At 37.6% G+C, this 25677-nt stretch overlaps 1 protein-coding gene across 1 annotated transcript in view; it reads right to left on the bottom strand.

The window, feature by feature from the left end:
- Nucleotides 1-18127, bottom strand: part of LOC139696656 (atrial natriuretic peptide receptor 1) — a 370838-nt gene extending 352711 nt beyond the window's left edge. Inside the window, exon 1 of the mRNA XM_071595471.1 lies at nt 17878-18127. Within this exon, the coding sequence (XP_071451572.1) occupies nt 17878-18127 (250 nt within the window). The remainder of the gene's footprint in view (nt 1-17877) is intronic.
- Nucleotides 18128-25677: the final 7550 nt, after the last annotated feature.

Below are 25677 nucleotides of genomic sequence, written 5' to 3'. Positions count from 1 at the left end.
CACTAAACATTTTATTTAAGCGTATATAACTCGATTCTACTCCCATCACCATATCGTGGTCATACGTATACTTGTATTTGCAAATCCAAATTCCCATTTATCTTTAGCAATTACTTTTTTAATGATAAAAAACTTAAAACAGTAATTAATGAGTTTAATAAAGGCTCCTAGCGAGAAATTAAGTAAAATTTACTCTGAAAGCTGAATAAAAAACCCCACATTATAGAGATTTTCTACCTCAAAAGTGATTAAGCCTTCAAGTAATTTAACCACTTATTTTGCTAAGAAAATTAATCAACAATTACCGCTCTACGTGAAAACGGAATTTTAAAGACTCCTTAAAGTAGTCTTTGTCAGCATATGCACGCTTTAATAAGAAAATGGAAGATTGCGTACATATTTTCTCCCTTTCTTCAACTACACCGACTTCATCTACTACGGCTTCTTCTAAAACCGTCCAAGGAATTTATTCTTACTGCAATTCACAGCATGGCTTCATTAAAAAATATTTTTGGTCGATTATATATTTTTATTTTTCCTGAAATGAACTTTCCGTCTCATATCCCTCCGCTCTGCGATAGGCGCACCGAGAAGCAAGAAAGACTAAATCATATTTAAGGATTATTAAATACTATTTTCTCGAAAAATACTTACTCCCATTCCTTTAATGAACCCCTGAACCAATTGACATGCTTTTTAAGTCCATTATTTATTAACTCATGGGTAACGTGGAAAGAGAGTGAATTAAAAAGCAAGAACAAAGCAATAGAGTACATACATAATAAATTATTCACTTCAACAGCTTTCCTAATTAATACTATGGCGTTGCGATATTCGTATTATACCGTACACAGACGCTGATGTAATCCCACATCGCAAGGAATACAGATTGTATCATTCATTGAGATTTATTTTTCCTAGGCTCCTGCAAGCAGCAAATACTCAAAGAATGAATGAAGTCTATCAATAAAGAAAATAAAAGAAACATTTTCCATTTCCTTGTATATTACTCAATCCGTTCGCCAATTGACACTCTGAACAATATAAGGCACAATGACTAAGGCTTTTGGGTTTTCATTAACATAAATTTTCATACACATAATCAGAAAGACAAGACAAGGATCTATTTATGAAAAAGAACGGTGCTATTCAGCATTACTTTTCGTTTTCCTACACTAAATTCTCTGATGTTAAAGTAATCACGCAGATGCCCAAACTAAAGAATTTTGGAACATTCAACAAATTTACAACATACAAAACGTACACCTCTAATCTACGCTAAATGTAGTCAAACTTTACATATTAAATAGACAGTGATTTTTAGACTTGTGCATTGAATTTCCGCTTTGAAAAGGACCTTAACCGCCAGCAAATTTTCTAAGCCATGAAGTAGTAAAGATTGTTTGGCACAAACATGGAATGTCAATGCAGTTAATTGGAATCAATTTTCATTACATTCAGAATGTGTCTTATACAGAAGCCCTCACCATTGTGTACCTATTCGTTTCGTGACGATTCATATCCCCGATATCTCGAGATTGCAGCGTAAAACTTAAAAATGCTTCTATAATCTGCGTCGGTCTCAAAGTTTGTGACAAGAAGCTACAAATATGGGGGAGGAAGAAAATTAAAATGAATGAAAGAACTAAAACCAAGAAGAAACTCAAAATATCCCAGCACCGTTGCGAAAATAGAGTTTCAGGAGGAAGTACATGCACGCGGAAAACGGAAAGCCAAAAAAGAAGAGGGGGTGAGAGAGGAAAAGAGAATGTTATAAGGAAAACGAGGGTGGGAGCGGAGGGGTGAGGAAAAAGGAGGAGAGAGGTTGGTTAGGTTTGGGATCCAGGGGTAGGGTTAAGGAGATGGAAATGGAAGGGGGGGTAGCGGGAGTGGCGAGGTGGGCGGAACGAAGAAACTGGAGTGAGGGACGTGGAGACCCAGTTGTTTTTTTTAAGGGGTCTAGGAAAGGCGGAGTCCACGGTGTCGAGACCGAGGGATTCCTTAAGCAGGGAAGAATGGAAACGGATACCCACTTTTCTTCCGCAGGAGAAATGCTGAAGGGTTCGAGGGGGAGGCAAAAGAGAGATGGGAGAGGAAGGGGGGTTGAAAGTAGTGAGGGAATTCCGGGAAGATCTGGGTGTGGGCGGGCGGAAAGGAGGGATGGGAGAGAAAGAAAGAGACAGGGTGGGAGGGGAAGGATGAAGTGGTTTTAGTAGGGAGTTTAGAAGGAAGAAGAGAATGGTTAGATGGATGGGACGGTTAAAGTAGTGCCCGGTGAGATTGGGGCTTACAAGTGGCACACCCCTCTCCACCATTACCCCTTGCCCCTGCCCCGCGAATGCGTCCCCTCTACTCCGAGGGACCTTGCCCACCTACCTCCTTACCCACCGCGGTCAGAAAGTCACGCTAATGCCACCCATGCGTGCGTCCACGCTCGAGGGGAGACTGAGAAATAAAGAAGACCGAGAAACCGTGAAGTAGTAACGAGAGGGGGATCGGATGAAACTTCTACCCGGATTTGCGGCCGGCTAAGCTCCCATGCCTCCATTCCAAAGAACTTCTGGCAGTGACCTCTCACGAAATCACAAAGTTTCCCTGCACGCATCCTTAACTTTTTGCCGTGGATTTTCTCAGTTTAGTTCGAGTCATGCGTGAGGAGGATACGCTAATGAACCGTACGTGAGAAGCAAAAAAATATTAAATGATAAATTAATTGATGTTCTTTACACAAAATTTTGCATTGGTACAGGCATTTGGTGCTTAAAAACTCCCTTGTATTGACCTCCATTGACTTTCTTGCTTAGGATATTTTAACCAAGAGATTTTACGCCGCAGTGCTTTGCCCAATATATTGCTATAGGAAAAAGACGTTTCCCAATCATAATTTAAATTAAGAGGTATTTTCAATATTTTTAAAGAAAATATTGCTCCATAGACTGGTTACTTAAACTATGCGCCAAGTCAAAGTGGCTCGAGTAATACGTCAGTAATCGTCAGTCGAGTAATCACATTCCATCACGAATTAAAATACAGTTGTATCTAATATTGCTTAGTACTTTTTAATTTACGATAAAATTAAGCGATCACGGAATGAAATCAAGTAGATGCCAACAATGACAGCTTCCATCCACATTATAACAATCGGATTTTAAGAAAAGGGCATTACAAGCATTTGGATATCAAAGAATCCATCTAAATGGGAAAGGACACAATTTTAATTTCAATGGAAATATATTCTCCTGAGCGTTCCTGCATTGAACAGGCTTTAACCGAGCATTGAATTAATGAATTTATCATGTCAAATTTCTCTTAGATAAAAATAAACAAACCTACAAGTACCATATCTCACTAAATTCAACAATATCTGAAGCTAAATTACTTTTTTTTAAATAAGAAATTATGAATTAAATAGAGAGAGATAAAGGAGTATACTTTGAAAATTTCACTAAAATTATTTTTAAGTTTTAAAAACCTTTTTCACACTTGTGATCTGCTATATGTGATTGAATATTTATTCGCCATTTGGCGAGTTTTTGCGTTTGAATGTGTATTTGGCAAATGTCTCTCGTTTCCTTCTTCTGGCTATGCGTACCTCGAAACGCATGTTCAATCCTTGTTCCAATCCTTTATGACGCTGCATGATTGCTTTTCCAACTGTCCTTTCCGGTTGTGCCCTCGTCTATTTCTCCTTTGGTGGGTGAAAAAGCTCCATAACGTCATCTTCTGGTCATAGAATCGGGGCAGTTGGTTGCATGAAACCCCCGCATATTTTAGGGTTATTTACGTTTCCTCGATAGCTAGATAGAAGTGGTTAAGAGCATCAACCTCACAAGTTAAAACACCACCCGTGGTTCAAGTCCCAGTCAAGGAATAATATGCGCGCTTGTGATCTGCTCGATTCCGCTTCCCCACCATTCGTGTTTGTCTTTTATGTGTGTTCCTATTCCTTTGCCTATACCTATTTCCATGAGAATGAATGTCTTTACCAGTTGGTGGGTTCTCGTGTTTGAATGTGTGTGCAATGTATGTTTGCATATATATATATATATATATATATATATATATATATATATATATATAATGGGCTGACACAATATAACACAAATAGAAAAGAATAGACACATTTAAAAGAACACTCACACGGTAAATTGTTCGAGCTTTCGGCCCTCTCAGAGGCCTTCTTCAAGAGAGACTCTCTTGAAGAAGGCCTCTGAGAGGGCCGAAAGCTCGAACAATTTACCGTGTGAGTGTTCTTTTAAATGTGTCTATTCTTTTCTATTTGTGTTATATTGTGTCAGCCCATTATTGTGCCGCTCGTGTGAGTTTTTCCGTACAATCGTATATATATATATATATATATATATATATATATATATACACATACATATATATACAGGTACACATATATATACATATATATATATATATATATATATATACATACATACATACAGTATGTATATATGTATGCATATATATATATATACTATAAAAATTATGCCATTTCAATAATGTAAAGATTTCGGTTAGTTTTAAATCTAGGTACATAAATCGTCTAGTACCTTATTATATTAGCAATCTAAATGCTTTAAAGACCTATGTTTTCGTTCAAAATCAGAAATAATAGTCTGTTTGAGCTTTAATTTGCGTAATATTTCGGGAAAAAATACATTGCTCATTAGATCTGATGTTAATTTAACAGTCACAGGAGAACCTTAGTAAAATATTTACCACTAGAAGAGCTCCCTATACGTCAAGATTCAAGTCAATGCAGATCGAGAAAAACAAATACGGTGAGAGGACCTAGAAGGCGGAAGGGACACACGACCGAAGTATCTGTAGAGGGTTACAGTGGTCGTCCCTAACACTTGACCTTTTGTAGAGAGCCACTCTAAAATTTATACGCCACCGTACAGGTCACGACAGTATACTTTTAAGTAGTGCTTCTCTGGCAACGAAACGTGAATTTTGGAGGATGGTCATACAAAAACATTTGATCGTTACTTTTGGAGAAAAACTGAGAATATCATATCAAAAACCGTTTTTTCTCTGTGAAAATATAATTCATGCTCCATAAAAAATTAAAACAGGTGCGTTAAAATTTACTCTTCATCCTCATGGTAAAAAAAAATTGCTAGCCACCGGAATGTAAAATTCTTACTGGATAAACGCATTATCAAATTATCTCTTTATCGATACATGATTTTAATGGCCAATTAAATTCCATGGTCGATTTTAATTGACTATTATTTGAGTTTTTAAAATTTCGTGATTTTCTTGGTTGCAAAATCATAATATGGTTGCAAGTATAATATTTGTTTTAAATTCTAAGGAACACTCATCATTAAACAAGTACTTATCTGCTATCTTAATGAATCTTATCAATTTCTAATGGGGAAGAAAGCATTTAAAGAAGACTTACCTTGACTGATTTTTGTCATCCATTTCGTCATTTAATGGCTATTTTATATGTAATTATCTAAAGTTCTGATTAAATGTATATTATTAATGCCAACGCTACGGTAAACGTAGTTATTCTAACTCAACTCATCAAAAATTTTTTCTATTGTATAGCAACAGTATTACAGTTTAGATTTCTGAGTCCAAATTTGTAGGTCAAAAATATTTTTCCACTTTAAATTTGATCTTACATTGTCTTCTCCTTCAAACCTAGTATTTGATTTTGAGAAAAAAGTACACCAGCTCTCCATGTGTCGCATGACTGCGACACTAGCGATCAAATTTTTTCGGCTAACCTGAGATTTCATGCCTTCACCAAGATGCACAAGATTGACATTTAGTTAGACATCGCCGTTTTCTTTCCCCGAAGAAAATGGCCAATTTACTTCGAAAAAAATCCAGTCCCATAGAGGGATGCAATAAATTCGTCTTTTTTTTGGGTCGGATCTCTTTCCTTATCGTTGTACCACCCCCCAAGTTCTCCCTGGAGACCCTTCCCCGAGACCCTTAAGGCAAGCAGTGTGATTGGTTCGAGCATCAAAGATTCCACTTCAGTGTTTCGGGAAACGAGAGTTCACGGCGGTTAAAAGGGAGACGGGAGACTCGAGGCCAATGTTCGCCCAAGTGTTTGCCCCCTGTTGGTCCCGAAGCAGCACCCTCGGGTCGAGGGGGAGAAAATTACGGCGTTCGGGGCAGACGGACTCTTTGATTCCGGGGAACATTTTTACGTCACCGTGGGGTGGGAGGGTGTGGGGGGTAGCGACCCCTTTTAACCCACGCGGCAACGTCGTTAAACATCACCCGGTGCCACCGTGGAGTGTTTGGAATTATGGCGGGGTCTACGCGGGGAATAGGTGGGGCGAATCGACCGTGATGACCACCCTGTTTCTAATTCTCCCTCTGCCTTCCTCGTCAGGGGGGGTCAAGTACCACCGAGCCCTGCACTGATTAAACGGATTTAATGGGACGGGAGAGATAAGTAGGGATCGAATCTCGGGAGTTGTTTTCATCACCTCATCTTCAAAAAGTTAGAGTATCCAATAAGCTTTTGCACCACTCACTATTCAACGCATAGAAATCATATTTCTCTCAATCTGGGAATTCTTATTCTCTCCACAATAATGATTACTTGTGTTTCCTCGAAAGCACATTTTGTAAGGTCTCCTCTATTCTCTTTGGTCCCTACTCATTCTTCAGTTCGCAAGGGTAAACAAATTATCATGGGCTAGTATCCTGCTGCCATGGAATGCGATTTTCCCCGGTAACTTGGTAAATGAGCAAACTATGACACTAATAATGATTAATTACGGCTACGAACGTTTCGGCGTTACTTTGCCCTATTAAGGTGAATAATTGGCAAGTGAAGTGTCATACTATTCTAAATGACAGAAATGAGGGTAACGTTAGGTTAATTTGGGGAAAGGAGAATGGGGCTGGAAGTAGAATAGGTAGGTAAGGAAGAAGGATTAAGGCAAAGGAGGGGTTGCAAACAAAGGCAGTATTTCCACTCAAAATTCCAGTAGGCAGTCATCAGTCAGCGGTTAGGACTCCGCGGCTCTTACACATTGTCATCTACGAAAATGGAGGATTGGATTACTTGGCACTTATGTCTATTTTTTACTTTACACGTGAGATTTTACGTAAAAGCGATGTCGTCATGAAACATCAGTGGAATATTGGGATTATTTACCAAGCTATTATACTCACCTTTCACAAAATCACGTCTGAATATACAAAATAGCAACATTTTATATTTATTGCAGCAAGATCAAATGAAATAATGTATAGTTACAATTTAATACAAGGTAATTGGTGGGGAGAGAAGTGATAAGATTGGAGACCTTTGAAACCTTGAATGCAGCCGGATGAAATAGGCAAAAGAGAAAAATAGGTGGGGCCTGGTACATTAGAAAATGTACGTATTTAGACCAGGTCGAGAATACACAAAAAATATTGAATATTTATTACAAGGGAAAACTTAAAGCTCAATCTCGTGAGGAATATCAAAGAAAAAATCCATGCTCGTATGTAAAAAAGAATGAGAGACGACCAAACTCTCAGAGAGTGAGAGAATTAGTATTGGATAGCGAATAATGGAGGATGAAATTCAATCGATATTTATTCAGATTGATAGATGAATATCAAATGCTTTAACGATGCAACGATGACCGTTTGAGTCGAATGTGGAGAGTATTGGATCATGTTTGCAAGTCAGTATTAGGGTTGATCTTACAGAGATTTGTCCTAACAGCGACTTAGGACGGTTGCAAAAATTGAACGAAGTGCAGACCGGGAGGGCAAGGATTAGGAATGGTTGCAACGATTCATGACCTAATATGAAAAAAGAAGATTCCGATTGTAGTTCCTAAAATGAATACACATAATGAGCATTTTAAAAAAAATGAAGTTAAAATCAAATCTTTCTCAAGCATTCACGTTAATTGTCCTTTAAATGTATTAAGGAAATAATAAAAGGTTTCATTTGGGTAAATTCTTCTCGGGTCTTCCACCGGGTCAATGGCTCCATAGCTGCCGATGTTTCGATTCCCGACTTTGTCATCGTCATCAGGGCTGATTGATAGTTACTGCGCAGCTGACAACTTTCCACTAGTCTTTATGTTACAAAATAAATTCATGCATATACAATTTGTACATGTTAGAACTTTAAGATGTCTCTATTGAGATCGACGGGCCTAATGCATGGTTTTAAAGAAGACCCCTTCAGAGATGGAAAGAAAGAGGTTTTCCAGGACTCTGCACACGTCGGTCCTAAAATTTAATATCCGGTGACGCAGTGGAGGAATTCATTGCCGAATAATTGGTTTTCTCGGGAACTTTTTGCGACGTTTTTTACTCCCCTATTTTCTCGGATGCCTGAAGCTGCGGGCAAATTTTTTCCCATTAATTTGGCGTCGGATTTTTTTCCGGGGAAATCCTCTATCAGACGCCGCGCGTTACGGAGTGGTAAATTTCGGTGAATATTCGGTCATATGTCGATCGCGCCTAATAAAGCTTAGGGAGGTGAGAGAAATCCTATAACGAACGTTTTCATCACACTGTCATGTCACCTTCGTGCTTCGTCGTCACTAAAACGTACCCCCGTCTTGGCTGATTTAGAAAAAGAAGTATTAAGAGCGGTATCGAATCATATACATTTGCCATGATAAGGAATGCGACCAAGCAAGGAAAGGTTGAATCCATGATTTAATACAACTTCTGTTTACCATTTTTCGTAATGATCCAAGATAAGCTGTTAAAACAAAAAATACTGCTCCTTTTTAAGGGAGATATTTTACAAGTTTGACTATGTTTAAAATTAAAGGTTACGTTGACGAAGTCATGGGTGAATTTGGTTTAAAGAGACTATTCAATCGAAATTAAGTCTAAGGCAGAAAAGAGTGCGTGAGCACAACAAGAGTTTCCATTGGTTAAATTAATCAGGGTTGATAGTGATGACCGTCGACCCCGAATAAAACAACTGAAAGGGTGTGATAGTGAATTTGTTATGACGTTCTGTGATTTTATCAGCCAATTTGATATTGGTCAAAATGTAAAATTTATAATCAAAAACCCAATATGCATAAATTAAGTATATGAAATTATTTTGTCATAAAGTTCCTTATCCCCGCTTTATTATATAAAAAAACCCTACAAAAGTACAACTATTAGTAATTTTCACAACCCCAAACGTTTTTTTAATGTAATGAATAATAACAGTCTTATTATTTTTTATACTGAATGACGATATTTGGAACTCGTGAGTATTTTTCATTATTTCAAATACTTGATAAATCACATAGTACACTCCCATACTTAATTTAAGATAACTTTCTTCCCGAAACAGTTTAATGTTCCTAGAAATAATTGACTATTTACAATGTTTCCTAGAGTTGGTAAGTTTTGAACTGAAACATTTTCTCGTAAATTTCCAAGAATTCTAAGATTTCATTTTTTTCCCCATTTTTAGTGTAAGCGTTTGAACATTGAGTGGCAATTCGGTGGCACATTAGACCAAGACAACTGAAAGCCAAAGACAAGAAAGCAGGCAGATGAATCTTATACTCTTCAGGATGATCGAATTTTGATTGAACCCTGAAAATTACACGCTAATAATATCTGCTATATATGGTATGCTTTAGTGAACAGAAAATGCATAGAAAGTAACCATCATATGAAGAAAAGTTAGACGAAAAACCTGGAACTTATTTTGAAATCATCATCCGGAAGAAATAAACACGCGTTTCCTTTGCCTATTCAACGGCAGCTAACGATATGAAATACAGGGTTCGCCCGGAAAATAAGTGTACTGAGCACAGGAAAAAAAATTATTACACTTTTACATATCTTAAGCTAATATTCCTCAAAATAGGACCCTTGTGAGTCGATACACTTGTTCCAGCGGCGTTCCCATTCCTGGAACGCTCCCGCGAAGGCATCATTGGGAACCTCTAGAAGACACGTCGTCACGGCCTCTTTGACGGCGTCCAAAGTCCCGTATCGCGTTCCTTTCAAACTCCTCTTTATCTTCGGGAACAGAAAGAAGTCCGGTGGTGCCAAGTCCGGGCTGTAGGGCGGGTGCGGCAGCGTTGCCACGCCGTGCTTGGCCAAGAAGTCCGACACGACAAGCGCGGTGTGAGACGGCGCATTGTCGTGATGCAGCCGCCAGATGTTTTTGGTCGCTGGCCGGACGCGGGCGACTCGTTTTCGAAGCCTGTCGAGCACTTGGACGTAAAATGCAGCATTTACAGTTTGTCGTTCAGGTAGAAATTCGTAGTGGACGACTCCCCTTTTGTCAAAAAAGACAATGAGCATCGCCTTGATCCGAGATTTGCTCATGCGAGCTTTCTTTCGACGGGGTGATGATGGGGTGTGCCACTCCGCACTTAGTCTCTTCGACTCCGGGTCGTACTCAAAGGTCCACGTCTCGTTACCCGAAACAACGTTCTCTAAAAAATGTGGATCATTTTTGCAGTGATCCGCAAGTTGTGTCGCGATTTCCAAACGATTGAGTCTTTGATCATCACTGAGCACTTTCGGCACCAACTTTGCACAAATTTTTCGCATCTGTAATTGCTCCCTAATAATCTCGTGCACTATTGTTTTTTGCACATTACACTGCTCTGCTATCATCCGAACACTAAGACGACGATCAGAGTTCAGTACATCGCGAACTTTTCGCACATTTTCGTCGGTGAGTGTCGTTGATGGGCGTCCAGGCCGTGGTTCGTCGTCGACCTCTTCTCTGCCCTCCACGAACATCTTGTGCCACCGAAAGATCATGTTTCTGGACATGGCTGACTCCCCGTAAGCCTGGTTAATCATACCGACAGTTTCGGTAGACGATTTCCCAAGCTTTACCGCAAATTTGATGGAATAACGCTGCTCCAAAAACTTCGGCATCGCGTTCCGTGACGTGGGTCGAGCGTGGAGGTTCGCGTTAACAGAGCTCCTCACTACACCACAGCTCAGAGCCGACTGCCTTTTTCAGCGTCGCTTGCCAACATACCCCCCTCCAATCGCAGCTCGTCAGAGCGGTGCTGGGCGCGCCTGGAGCGGCGGGAAAAAATCAGTACACTTATTTTCCGGACGAACCCTGTACATCATAGCTGTATTTGAATTGTTTCTGATGGATACATTTACTAAAATATTGATGGAATTTCACCAATACACCGGTGCTGTAATTTTGATTCTATCAATTAAAAACCATACTTTCCCCTCAGGCTGTTCTCTTTCAAAGCTGGTGAGGCTGAAAAATTGTTTTATGAGTTACTCCATACTGCCCTAGCCATGAATTTTTCTCTAACCTCTGTTACCTTGTTAAATACTCTTCTAGTTCTGAGACTACTAATACTCCAAGAGTTTTGTGTTTTCAATTTTTTCTATTGCCTCATATCATTAATTCTTGGGTATTTGGTTGTTATGTATTATCTCCACCATAAAACCAGCGTGAAACACTTTCTCCATTAATGTCCAGCACAGGTGTGTCCGGTTGACATTATTTCACGACTCACTCATTTCTTACCTTCCCCCCCTCACCCAATTTAGCTAAAATTACTCCCTAAGTACAACTCACCATTTGATGATTGTGATTGTGCATGCATAGCTGGTGACCTAACATCCCCTGCAACACTCCCCCCAGGGGTATTATGCAGATGTAGCCACCATGTTCATCCGAAATGCATGCTTATCTTGGAATATGCTAATTTTCCCTTCCACACAATAATGTTGGCACACTTACTTTTTAAACTATGCTATTTTTGCTTCCTTAGACAAACAAATTTTTTACATATATGCGCAGCCTTCCGCCAGCCAACGAACTTTCTGAAATGTGAAACCATCTCCACCTCCATTAAAATTATTAAAATTGCCTTTTAGGTTTTCTAATGACGTCTGTTGCCGAATATATTATTAAGCACACTCCAAATTACCAAATGAAACGGTGAATTTGCATTAAAAACATGAATCCGGGACACTTGCACAAATCAACGAGTCCGAGTATCTGATACTGATATAAATTTAAAATAAACTGAGCGAAGCACTTTCTGTGGTTCTTTAACTCACTAGGTCTTTCCTATTCCATACCGCGCTGATTAGTAAACGGAAGAAATAAACCTACTACTTTGCTTAAAGGTGAATGTTAAACTCTGCAATCAAATTCATCTAATTAGGCCTAACCAGATATTTGGAGAAATACTTCTATAAGTTGAAAGGTCAAAGCATAATTATGACCATTTTCTGTTCTATAAACAACTTCAACTCTCACAAGGTCTGAAAATGACCAGCTTGTGGTAGTCATTAATAGAAAATTTTTCCCTTGTCCGTTTTATTAGCTAGAGCTGTTATAAATGGTTTTGTTTTTTAATACAAAATAGCTGAAAGTATCGCTACCTTAAATTTTTAGGAAAGGGGGGACCATGTTTGCTGATCTTCTCTCAATCTTCCTCTTTTGTAGCTGGAAACTTTCCTATCACAATCCCTACCGAATACGTTATCAAAAAAATATTTCCCGACGACTTGAGTATTTGCGAATCATTTACCTGCTTATACAAATTGCAAAAATTATTTCTCCTATTCCTATGTCAATAGGATAAGTTATTTATATTGTCTGGGGGTGATCTTTAATGAAGCCTCTTGAGTGAAGCCTACGGTAGGAGGGACACCATACAACCAAAACTTCTTTATTAATCATTCTTTCTATTTCCTCTGCCCTCCCGAGGCTTCTCACATCGAGGGTCCTGGCACCAATCCGAATCCTAATCAAAGTATCCCAATAGCCATTTGGGGTGTTTTGTGAGAAGCACTTCAAGTGGTGTAGGGCGCTTGTGCGATGAGGCGTTAAGTTGTGTGATCACTTGGCGCCTTTCGTAAATATTAGGCTTATGTTGACATCCGGTCTCTCCAAATTCTTCCTTCTCCATTTCCGGAAAAAAATTCTACATCTACTAAATTACTAAACTATCCCTATTGGCCTTGATAACTATCACTACTGATACAGCAGTTTCTCTCAATATAAGAAAACAATTTCCTTTATATGCGGATCAGTGTTATATTTGTCTGATTTAGAAACCTCCAAAACATATGAAAATGCATTCGAAATTAATAAGAATTTAAAGAAAACTCGTGGGAAGGATCGTATCTCACATATTCCTATCATAGGCACCATAAATGATAGTATTAGCTGGGGATTTAAAGCCAAACGAGGATGTTATTCCTCCAAACCGTTAAGTCGCTCCAAGTACATACATAGGCGAAATCAGTGCAACTATTCCACTCTTTCAGCCGGCGGTGCTTAGGGTATCAAGTAAACATTTTAAGTGTCTCGATTATGTTTATGTTCCCCATACTTTTTTTTAGGTCTATATTTCGTTATTACCAATAAAACTCAATATTTTACTCAGCATTTGTCTTTTAGACATATAAGGGTGATGTTTATTTCTTAAAGCGAATTTGCAGATAATTTTTGAAGGAATGTTCTAAAGGTGAGTTCAATGAATGTCTGTTCCTCTGTCGTATATTGCATATGCGTGTGGCATTGACATTTCACCTTATTACTCTTCAAATTCTAGCTTTCCCGCTATTTGATACATTTTTACTTCATTATAAGATTGAGGGGTTTTCTAGTTGATGGTATCTGTATTTTGCATGTGTGTAAGTTTAAAAGGTTTTTGCTTGAAAAGATACGACACTATGGGCGTATACTTACATAAATATGTTGATTTTGCATGTGATACAATTCTCTTTCACGGGAGGGGACGTAATACCCCCCACCACACGCCCTTGCGGGGTATCATGTAGATGTATATGAGGACGAATCTGGGACTAAAAATCGGACGATGAGGACTAAAAATCTGAATTAACTATCCAGGAATGTTCCTCCCTAATATCATTCGGTTGGACGGATATACTATCTACAACGGAGATATTTATAATGGGGGCATTGTTTTCATCTTCTAAGCAACAAGAATATTTGTACTTATTATAAAAAGACAGAAATGTCAATTTGCATATTTCATGTTCAATATTTTTTATACCTACGTTTTTTAAGAAATAGGCAACTAATGCTGAACTGAACTAGGCAATAGAAATAAAGAAATCATGTATTTAACTAATAGGTTAAGGCTTTCGATAACGAGCAGAAGCAGACTCGTAAAATGTACAATGTACGACTCTATGGAATTCAAAGTTGAGTTCACGAGATTCTAAGAAAAATATTTGTAATTCATTTTAGTTCATGAGGGATTTGATAAATATTACCATAATCATCGGTACTCTCCGGTTAAGCTAGGTTTTTAAAGGTCATAAGCTAACAAACCGTCCTGCGGCAATCACCTCAACTCTCCTAACAAAAGACAACCTGACATCAAACACTACAATATACCTCTCTTTAATTCCGAATAATCTCTTCCTCTCTTCATTCCGTCCGACAAGAATAGACTTTATTCATTTCCTATACCCTTCCTTTATTGCCTAAAATTGTCCCTCCACCACTGACTTCAACATCCTAGAATTTTATTTTAAAATATTACACACATTACAACTCAATTTCCCCATGGTGTTTTTTGTTCAACCAAGGTGTAATTTCCGAATTGTCAACCGATTTTTAAATGCTAGCATGACAATGATGTACCCTGAACCTAGCAGCGTTAAAGAAATGCTAATAAGTTTAAAGTATATACTTTCTTTACTTATGATCTCGTTCACCTCAAATTGAATTTATAATTAGTTTATTAACCATTGCGTAGGAATATGAACCTTACATATCAACATTGCCATACGTTTTTTCTTCATACCTCACGATGGGCAGCAAGATATAAATTTGAAGGCATTCTGAATATAAATGTTAGTTTCAACACAGTAAACAAGTCGATGAATCCTTTTTCTCAAAAAGGGTGAACGGTAGAAGTGAAAGCATGAACACTTGGTTAGAGTAATGGGAACATTTTTCAAGTTTGAAATAGTCGCATCGTCATCTTTTTACAACCTACTTGACCTTAGTCAGATGAGGATTCAAATGAAAGATAATAAAATATTTTAACAATTAAATTAAATAATTCCAGGTAGTGATTTTATACATTTAACTATTTTAGTTTATCCATTCAAAGAGACGGAACGTATTATTTGGTGGAAGCATTAAAACTCCAAAAGCCGATATTAATTCTATAGTATTCATTTTAAACCTATTGATAATCCTTTTTTTTCCTTGGAATTTCCATTTGTAGAGGAAAAATGCTACAATAGTATTTATTCTGAAAGATATCGCTGAAAATATATCATGGCATTTACTCTGATAGAAAAGTTTCCATTTTACTTTAAACTATATTATTTACGTTTAATAATTATCGGAGCATCGAGATCGATCGTCAGTCAGAAATACCTTTGGATTTAGAACATCTCTGGGTAGACCGATTTTACGCTTTCTTGCTGGAAGCAAAGAAACCAGAATTGAGTGAATAGCAAGTGAAAATATGGTGAATTACAGTTTAAAACGTGTGTAAGCAGAGGAGAACAAATACCGTTGCCCTTGCCAATCTCCGGCTCAACTGCATTGGATATCCTCCAGCGCATTTATTTCCTCGTAATTTTATCGGAGTGGGGTCTAAAATATATATGATAAAATATTTCTTTTTAATGGCAGAACGGACACTAAAATATATATTTGCAAGAATTCTCTTTTAATATTTTGTGGACTCGTATAAGGGTATATTTAGGTTCGAATAATTTTACTCTACAACTTCCTCTTTTAGTTGCATTCTCGCATGCTCTCTAATTGTAAGGTGTGCATCATACTGCAAAATAACGATTCCCAAAGCCAATCCCTAAGGTTTAAAAATGAACCGACAAGAGATGACTGATACAAGTTTCGGTAATATTCATTAATCTACTTTTTAAGCTTGAATTCTTGCATCGGTTGCCACTCCAAGGAAAACGTAATTATAAACCAATGAAGGAGAAAACAATCATATCTTGTCACTTTCTGTCACTTCTAATTTCTTCAGTTTCATTTTCAACAAAAAAATTGCCTGTTTAATTCTTAAAAATTGCAATAAACCCAAAAAAAATAAGTTTACATTAATTTAAATAAATTTCTTTTGCTGCTCGTAGTTTTTTTCCATTCATTGCGAGACGTGACTCAACAGAAAAAATCCTGATTTATTAGCTTACAAGAATATCAATGTAAAAAAACTCACGATATTCGAGACAGGCTCATAAAATCACCAAAAATCAGATGCTGATGTCGTAGAAACAACGAAATGAAGAAAATTGTAATTATTTTTTCTCGTTAACTATTTTAATGAAAAGAAAACGCAGGACTCGACTGAGCAGGTGACCTTACCATGCATCTTAAAATTAAATTAGCAACATATGCTTAAAAATTTGGAAGATAAGTAAGTATTGGTTATAAAGAAGGAAATTTACTGAAACTTGATAGCAGTAAAAGCTCCAACTCATAATAATTCTCTCACCTCAAAAATTATACATATTACAGTGTTATATTCACCAGAGCGAATGAAAATTCCAATCTCAAAAATTAAAGAGAAAGCAAAGCAGTATTTGAAAAATGTATTTCTGGATTTTCTACGTGAGGACTCACCTTCCCTTCCATTTCTTCTCCTCTGCTGGAAACTACATCAGGATTTAAAAAGTTTTTTTTTGCGAACTTTTAGTTATTATTTGAGCATAACATTTTAAGTTATAATTTAGCTTTAATCGAAGAAAATAATAGTTATTAGTTTTAGTCTCCATCGACACAATATAACCACTTAAAAAATTATTTGATACATGCAATAATCTTTTTTTAAAGGAAAATATGGTTTCCAAAGCATTATATTTAAGTGCTTCTCGTTAACATATGGGGGAAGCCCGTTGTTACCCCAAGCTAGCATGAACCCTGATTTTCCCTCAACCAAAACTTCCTAGGAACCGTTTATCAAAGCTATCCTATTGATAATGACTGATTTATAATCTCGTAACCTTCTTTTTCAGTAAATGCACGACAAACGTGTATTCATGATTCAAATTATGGAAAATGACGCAAATTCATTTAATTTTATTCAGTCCTTAATTTTTAACGAATATTTCTTCCAATAATCGAATGAAATTTAATGAATTATTATTTTTAATACATTTAAACATTTTTTATCTTAGTGCCACATCGATGGACTAAGAAAGCATCGAGAGCATTCTCTCTACCTTTGGAATGTATGAAATTATTCATAATAAACTGTTTAGACAACGTAATTTGCATTGTTTAACGCTTTAATTTCAAATTGATTTCCATTGAAAATGACTATTGGAAGAGAAGATATAAAGGCTTCCATTATTTTCTTGTGAAACATGAAATCGTATTTCATAAATCAAAAAAGTGATAACTAAAGAAATCATTTGCAGTTATAGCTTTCATTTTGACAGTTTCTTCTACTTCTACATTACTGAAAGGACGCCAGATAATTATCGAACTGCAACGAATCCGGTTGAAATAAAAATTCTGCACTTAAGTTATTATATATCAAAGTGAAAAATTGCAAATTACCCCTTATTTCATAATGACGTTATTCAAGTAGCAGTGGTTATTAGGGGAGGAGGCGGCCGACAGCTAAGGCCATCTACGCCGTTAGGGATAGGGATACCTTGGAAAAATCTTGCTAACTCCAAGATTCAAACTCAATGCCTCGGAGTGGAAAATCACAGTACATCATTTACTTCAACATGCTGTTTTTATTCAAACACATGAATCTTCAGATTAAATGGGTGAGTGGTTTTTGGATTTAGATACTAGACAGCAGAGAAAACTTGTCAGCAAACCAATTTAAACGTTTTTCAGCTAAAATACGGCATGCAACGGTACTTTGTGGGGGTCAGGCAAATTAAGGCAAAAAGGAGAGGCGCGGGTTGGGGGTGAAACCCCGCCAAACTTACTCCTCGCAGATTTGGACACCTCGAGCAGCAGCTCTTTAAGCTCCTGCCGCTTCACCCTCGCCTCGTCGAACGACTTGTGCGGCCCCCGGCGTCCCATCGCCTCGTAGACGGCGCCCATGGCGAAGTGGCAGCGGGAGTTGCCCGCGGGGGTCGTCGTGCTGCTCGTGGACGTGGCCGCGTCCCTCGCGTGGTTGTGGTACAGCAGACCCGTGAGGTTCCAGCCGAAGCGATCGAACAGGAACACTCTCATGGCATCGCCCACTCCGGAGTAGGGACCGGCGATGCACGTGAGCGTCGCATACGATGGGTCCTTGTGACGGAAGGCATCCGCCCGACCACCGGCCGTGATCACCGGGAGATGCCATATGGTCGCGTATCGGGCCACCGGAGCCAGGGCGTACTCGCAAATGGGGCCCAGGAAGAGATCTGGGGGAGGAAGGATGTACGCGGGTAGGGTAAAAAGGGGACGGAGAAGGAGAGTGAGAGAGAGAGAGGAGGTCGGAGAACGTCATTATCTTCAGAGTGGCCAGGGAGAAAACGAATTTTGAAGGGAAATGAGAGAATAAAAATGGGATAGACGTGAAGATAAATTGAAAGAGAGTGAGAAGTCAAGAAGATTGGAAAAGAGTAGTTAACTAAGAAAAAGTAGGGTTCCATCATGCAGGGGGAAATTAAGGATCTGTGTCTCTTTCTACCACCAATATCTCAATATACATAATTGACCTCTGTGCTGTATATATATATATATATACATAAACACACATATGTATTCATAGAACTGCGGGATATGGAGTGACAGAAACCTTTAAAGTACCCATCCGCTAATATGCATTAAAATGAAGAAGTTCAAATTGAAAAAATCATTCGCTTTCACCAACTGTACACAACATATATAATTCTAATGCACTCAGGGTATATTTATTTTCTATACCGGAAATATATCTCCTAAGGTTTGGAATAATCAAAGATATATTATGTTATCTATTTAATTAATGTAGATGTAAATTCCTTATTAAACGATAAGAAATAGCCGAAGTTCGAGTTTCGGCGCAGTACGAGCTTCACAGCTGAGCATCTTAATCAGGTGATAACTTCATTCAGGAGGTTATTTGTTGCACCAAAATGTCGTAGCCATATTCATTGATATCGAGAAGGTATGCAACCACGTTTGGCGACGCAACATTTTGGAGAGAATTAGAGTTGTGGGATAAAGGCAATCCGCCAATTTTTATACATTTAATAGGATTTTAACTAGGTAAAAACATATCCAAGAGAGTGGAATACCTTAAGGATTCATATTAAATACTCTTCGCAATTGAAATGAATGATTTAATGGTTTCCATTCCAGTTCCAGTTATAGTATCACCTCTAGTAGGTGACCTTGCTATTTTTTGTAGGTCTTCCAGAGTAAACACAGCGAAAAGGGAAGCTCAAATAACTAATTAATTAAATTAATAAATTGATATATGAAGGAATGATAAAAAATGATAGGGATGTGAAATAGGAAGTAGCGTTTCCGTTCTCTGAGGAAAACATTACATGGATGAATATAAAAATATTGCGTGTCATCTATCCTCAGTCCTCCATGTATTCAGATAAAAATCCCCTACCGTTCGTTGAGTTTGTTGCGTTTGTGATGTGAGGGTTCGGCCAAAGACTCACATGGTGTTCACACGTAAAAGCTTTGTTAAATAAAGGTCTTAAAACTTAAAAGTTAACTACGCCAGTACAGCCACGTCTCATGGAGCGATGTCCGTACAGATTGAAGAATTTCAGATTGCTGATTCGGTGCAAACTTGACAATGACAGTTTTGTTTGCTCATCAGGGAGAGACTCATATCTGAGAATCCTCTGAAGTCGATAACGTAGTTCCAGAGAGGCTATACTGGATTACAATTGGCAACAGAGGCTTTCGGGATTTACTATATATTCAGCATCACGTGAGCTATCTTTGGACATATGAATGAATGCGGATATCCGAATATTTTATGTTTAACTACGAAGCAAACGTTTTACGTATCTATTACTTCACTTTCTTGTTGTTGTAGTACTGCTTTTAATTCTCGACTTTTAGATTTGTGTCGTACACAGCGAAAGCATGATGAACCCACTCGGAATAAATTATAACAAGCATATATTAAAATCGGTTTCACATATTAAGACTTAGGAGATTAGCCTTATAAATAAAAATAGTGACTACTATACGGATTAACAAAAAAAAATTATAGTCATAGTAGGTTAATAAATTGCTTGCAGATCAGTTCAAGAAACATAGAAGACTTTAAACTTTTATAAAGGAATTTAAAATTTTTTTGTTTCGACATAACTTGAAGTTGTGCGATTCCTCTCCGCAATTATATATAACAACTGTCCTTGATAAAAGTATAAAATATTAGTAAAGATATTGCATTAAATATTGCTTACAAGCTACTTTTCCTCGGACAAATCTATTTTGACTGTCACGGGTTTCATTACGTATTATTATTCTCAGGATCTAAGCATTTATTTTGGAAATGAAACTTTTTAGATGTTGAAATATTGGTTTCCCAGTAAAGGCTTACCGAGAAGAGTTTACATAATGTGTATTTGCTCATCTTATGATTGAAGAATTTCAAAATGTGTTGCTTCACACAATTTTATCTGTGGCTATGTCTTATCTATAAACTGACCACCATTACTTTCAGAGTTCCGAATAGTACCCCGGTTGAAGTAATGTTATATCACTTCCGAAATCTCGGATCTTCTTTCTCAACCCTGACGATTATCATAAAATTGCTTTGGGGAATCAGAGGCAGAAAAATCTGGAAAAATAATTGAAGATTGTATCTCAATTTTTCTCTTGTACGATTATTTTTGTTCGACACTTGTTTAGGCTAGAAATTAAGGCCCTGAATCAACTGAAAATTCAAAACATAAAACACAAGAGGTGAGAAAATGACAGAAAAAAGTTCGCGGACCAGTTAATTCCGAACGGAAATGGTCTAGGAAGAGTCGAGGGCCTGTAAATTGAGTGAAAATTTATAATAAAATGATAGAAGTTCATTATTTCGTCATAGTACAAGTATTGCTTCAATATTTTTAAACAATTAAACTTTGAACCCTTACTAACATTATCCAGTCAGCCATGACACTGAAATATTCCGTTAATCACCGATGTCGGCCTCGGTGGTGGCGGGGTAACGTCCTCGGCTACCAACCCAAAGGTCGCGGGTTCGATTCCCGCCTAGGTGGATTTCCCTCCATCCAGGGCTTGGTTGTTTGTGATTGTCTTCAAAATAATGTCTGTAATGTAGGGTTACGCGGAAGAAGGGACTATTAGTCTCAACCTCGCCCAATTAAGTCGTAAATAAATAAAATACATGCAACAATGATGCCTAGATAAAACTATTCTGGGCTGCATTCAAGAGTTTTTGAATGGTCGTGTATTATGGGTAGTCATACATGGAGTTAGCTCAAATTCAGTAGAAGTCCCTTCATGTGTTTTCCAGGGAAGATTTATTGGAACCCTTTTGTTCCTTCTTTACATTAACAAAAAAACGCCGAGGTTAATATTAAGATACAATCATTTTCCAATGACACAGCGGTTTACAGATATATATTCGTAATCCTGAGGATAAAGTAGCTTTAGCAGATGACCTAAATGTTATACAACGTTGGTGCGTCACACGAAATTTTAGAATTAATCTCAAAAAAGTACGTAGTGATGAATTTTTGGAAAAAGGGCAGACTCCTCTCGAACGCCGGTCGTTTCATGAATACCTAAAAAGAAAGTGTGGACAAGTATTAATAATTAGGAAATACTCTTCCTCACGAACTCTACTTGGTGAAAAACTTTTTATTTTGGAAAGTACCCTGTAAGAGTGCTGCCACAATATACGACTGCAAGGGTAATATACTGCTGGTATATGGGATCCTCATGAAGTGCAATTGATTTCCGAATTTGATCGCGTGCAGCGTAGAGGAGCTAGACTTGTAGAACGTTATTAAAACGAACTGAGTGGTGCATCAAAATTATTAAAGAGCGAGGCTGGGAGTCACTCACGGGGTGAACGTTAAGTTACAGATTAAATCTCTTGCATAAATTGGAAGGATGTCTTTTTAGCAATGGCATTGAAAATATATTATTTTCCCTATCGTTTCACGGTAGGAGACATCATCATGTAAATAAAATTTGAGAGATTAAGTGTAGAATAGATAGATTTAATACAACATTTTTCCCAAGAACGATATGGCATTAGAATAACTTTAACCAAACGCACTAGGTGGGAAACGTTTTGTGCCAAAAATAGTAGGTTTTTAGCAACATCCAATAACTAAGAAATATTAACAAACCAATTGATTCCTTAAAAAATGCTTAATGATGAGCTTAGTTGCTGAGCAAGACAAAACGAAACATTTGAAAACATTTAAATCACCATGTAATTGCACATAGTAATTGACATTCCATCAGTAGTCGATAGCATCAGGAAATATACTCATTTGTGATAACCCCAGAAGAATATTAATTGAAACCACGATAGAAATTACAATTGGATCAAAATCCGTAATAAAACATTCTTTTCCTCATTACAAGGAAGATAAATTATCTTTTTTTTGTCGTAATTAAGCAATTTCTCGAATGTCCATGTTCTGAGTTCATTTGGCAAAGATTTTACCATGGCAGAGTACCAATCATCGGAGATAAAAATAATTGAATGGGTTATGAAAAAAGTTACTTAATTGCCAGGTAAAAACACGGAGGCGTTTAATTACAGAACTTTGAAAAGTTATCGATTCGGCAATCGTGTGGGGGATGGTGGGAGTAAGGAGGTGGAAGACATTCTACGGTTTTAAAGAGGCTAAAAAGAAAATTCTCCTTTTTTTTCTCTCCAAGCACCCGAAAGATATTGCCCTGCAGGAGGAAGGTCCCATATGTTTACGCATCGAAGGTACGGGCCATAAAGAAAGGAAATAAGGAAAATAGATCGAGGGGACTGCAATATTTGTACGGTTGGTACTTTGTACGGTTCGGTCTCTCATTCCGAGGATCCCAGGCGTGACGAGAATATTAGAGTGACACTGATGCCTTCATCTACGGTACTTCTCTTGTCCCCAAAGGAAGTGTGACGCTGTTTCTAGGGTTTCGGAGGACATTTAACATTTCTGGAACATGTGACCTTCTCTGAAAAGTGACGATTTAAGTATAAAAATATATTTTGACTCAAATTATTGCTGAGTCAGAAGTACTCATTAAAGCCCTCCACTTCTCGCTAACCATTCCTTCATGTGTCGCACAATTTTTTCAAGTAGAATACCCAATAAGGATTCCAAGCATTCCCCCACGGACCAGGCATAAATTCTTAATTTTCTCACAGGAACGTTTACGATATGATGCACCCAACCAAATAGGAGACGTAAGCGTCCAATTCCATTTCCTTCGGAGAAAATTCGAACGTGCTGTTCACCTCTAACGATATTCCAGCGTTCTAAGATCTTTATCTGCCTGCCTCGTAAAGTTGAGAAGGTATCAATATGATAACTGCTTTTCTACGGCTGAGAGACTTGGACGAAATAAATAACAGAGAGCCTAAGTTTCAAAAGGATAGAAGGTACTTATATTCAAATTTGATCAATATTAAATTGATGCATGGATTGAAAAACTGGGAGCCCCTCAAGTGTGGTTAAAAAGGGTCGTCCGTGGCAGAAATAAGGAAGAATAAGAGGGTATACATATATGATAAGGTAAGGATATGGCACTTTTCCACAGAATATTTTGTGGAAAAGTGATATATCCTTACCATATTATGGATAAGGTAAGAATATGACACTTTTCCACAGAATATTTTGTGGAAAAAGGCTGTATCTTTAGCATGTTATGAATTCCTTTCACTACATCAGTCTGTTTATTGTAGGGTGTGTGTAATTGAAATATATAAGGCACATTATTTTTCTGAATACTACTGTGAGGCAGTAGCAAAATAATTTCTACGAAAAAAGGATGGCAAAAATAACTGTATGGAAATTTGAAGAAATGGAAAGATCAAGAAAGAGAAGAATATTTCGAGAGCTAATAAAGTCTATTTCAAGAATTATGATGTGATTTTTACGATTTTTCCGTGTGTTTCATCCGCTACATGTATTTGCCAATTAAATGTAGGAGAATATCTGAATATTATCTTAAATAAAACACACCAAGTCTTAACAATCAGTCTGTAAATAAAATCATACAAAACTACGATGTATAACTTTAAGAATATAAAATATGTTCGACGCTAACTTAAGAAATTTGTAAACATAAATGCGATGGCTTTAGTTGCATTGGAAAATGTCTGCTCTGTGAACATCGGATGAAATGAAGAATATAATAAAGAAATAAAGTGTATACCCTGATAAATACAATGAAGCGGAAGCACATCTTTTAGAAACAGCAACTATGAAATTCTGACCTGTCAGACAATTTAGTACGTGACGTACGTCTAGAATACCATTGACAACCATTTCCGCAATAATTTAAAACTTGGGAAATCCTACTCAAGACAAACGTCATCTAAGATTTTAGGCGACAATAATTATTTGACAATTTGCAAGCTTCAACAGAATCATAGTGTTTCCCAAACATTTTTTTGGTGAAGCATGAATTAAGGAAGAGGTTTGCGCGTAGGAAACCTGTATAACTGAAATACATCTGCTCATAACAGTTGAGTATGGTAATACAAAATATGTTTCTTCACAGAATGTTGTTTTTTAAGAGTTCATGTGTGATGGATGGTTTTTCGATATATTGATACGAGAGAATGTATAGCATCCGAACAGTCTTAAAGCGGAAAAATATGCGGGCGTTACAAGACGAGGGGAAACACATCCCGAATGGATACGCGGAGGGGAGGGGACCACTACTGGAGAAATAGTAGGCCACTTCCTCAATCTTCCCAGAGAATCTGATGCATCTCTCTCCTCCATGAATAATACGGCGATGGCCATGCATTACCAGCGAAAAGAAAATACGTTGTCGCACGTCAGAAAGGTTATGGAGCGCTCTCTAAGGAAGGCCCGGGGACATCAGTCAAATATTGACGCGCCTCAACGTAGCTGATTATTCATTTTCAAAATGTTTCACTCTATGGTTGCCGATTAACCGGAGACAAATATTCTCCCACGTCTCCTCATTTCCTTCTAATCCGCTCGACCGGCGAACAATCCATTTAATATTTGCACAATCGTGATGATAAAAAAACACGGTGGATGGAAACAGAAATGAAGGGAATTCGACGCGATGACGAGGAGGGTGGAGGAATGAAAGGGGGAAGAGAAATGGGACGAAGGAGGGATCGAAGGGAGAGGGGAAGAAGGAAAAGAAATATATGAGCGGGAATATCGAGGGAGGGAGAAGGATATAATCCATAACCATCCCACGACGGTATGATCGCTCTACAAGGAGAAGTCAGGCTTGGGAAAATTAAATATCAGCGGAATTGCTTGAGCGAAGGAAAAAATGACTGGGCGTATTTTATCTGAGATGAGGGAATGTAAATTCATAAAAGGGCCGACGTAAGACTTAAAATTAAGTTGTAAGTTCGGAAAAACTTGGCCGGTAAAAATAAAATGTTCGTTTTTAGAAGATTGTGAGTAATAGACTTAGGAAACTTATTTGTCACATGAAGAAATTACTTAGGGAATGCGAGTTCAGGGTCGAATAAAAAGTGAAGGTACAGAAGTAAATTCATTTTCTGCCTTCTGCTAATTACTATCAGAGTTTAATAAGCGCTTATTTTTTAAATAGTTTCCAATTTTATGAAATGATTTCTACATACGTGTGTCTAT

This window comes from Hetaerina americana, unplaced genomic scaffold (assembly GCF_022747635.1).
Source record: "Hetaerina americana unplaced genomic scaffold, ioHetAmer1.1.p SCAF_7, whole genome shotgun sequence".
Lineage (NCBI taxonomy): Eukaryota > Metazoa > Arthropoda > Insecta > Odonata > Calopterygidae > Hetaerina > Hetaerina americana.
Note: the sequence above shows the minus strand (reverse complement) of the source record. Positions and strands in the feature narration are given on the sequence as shown.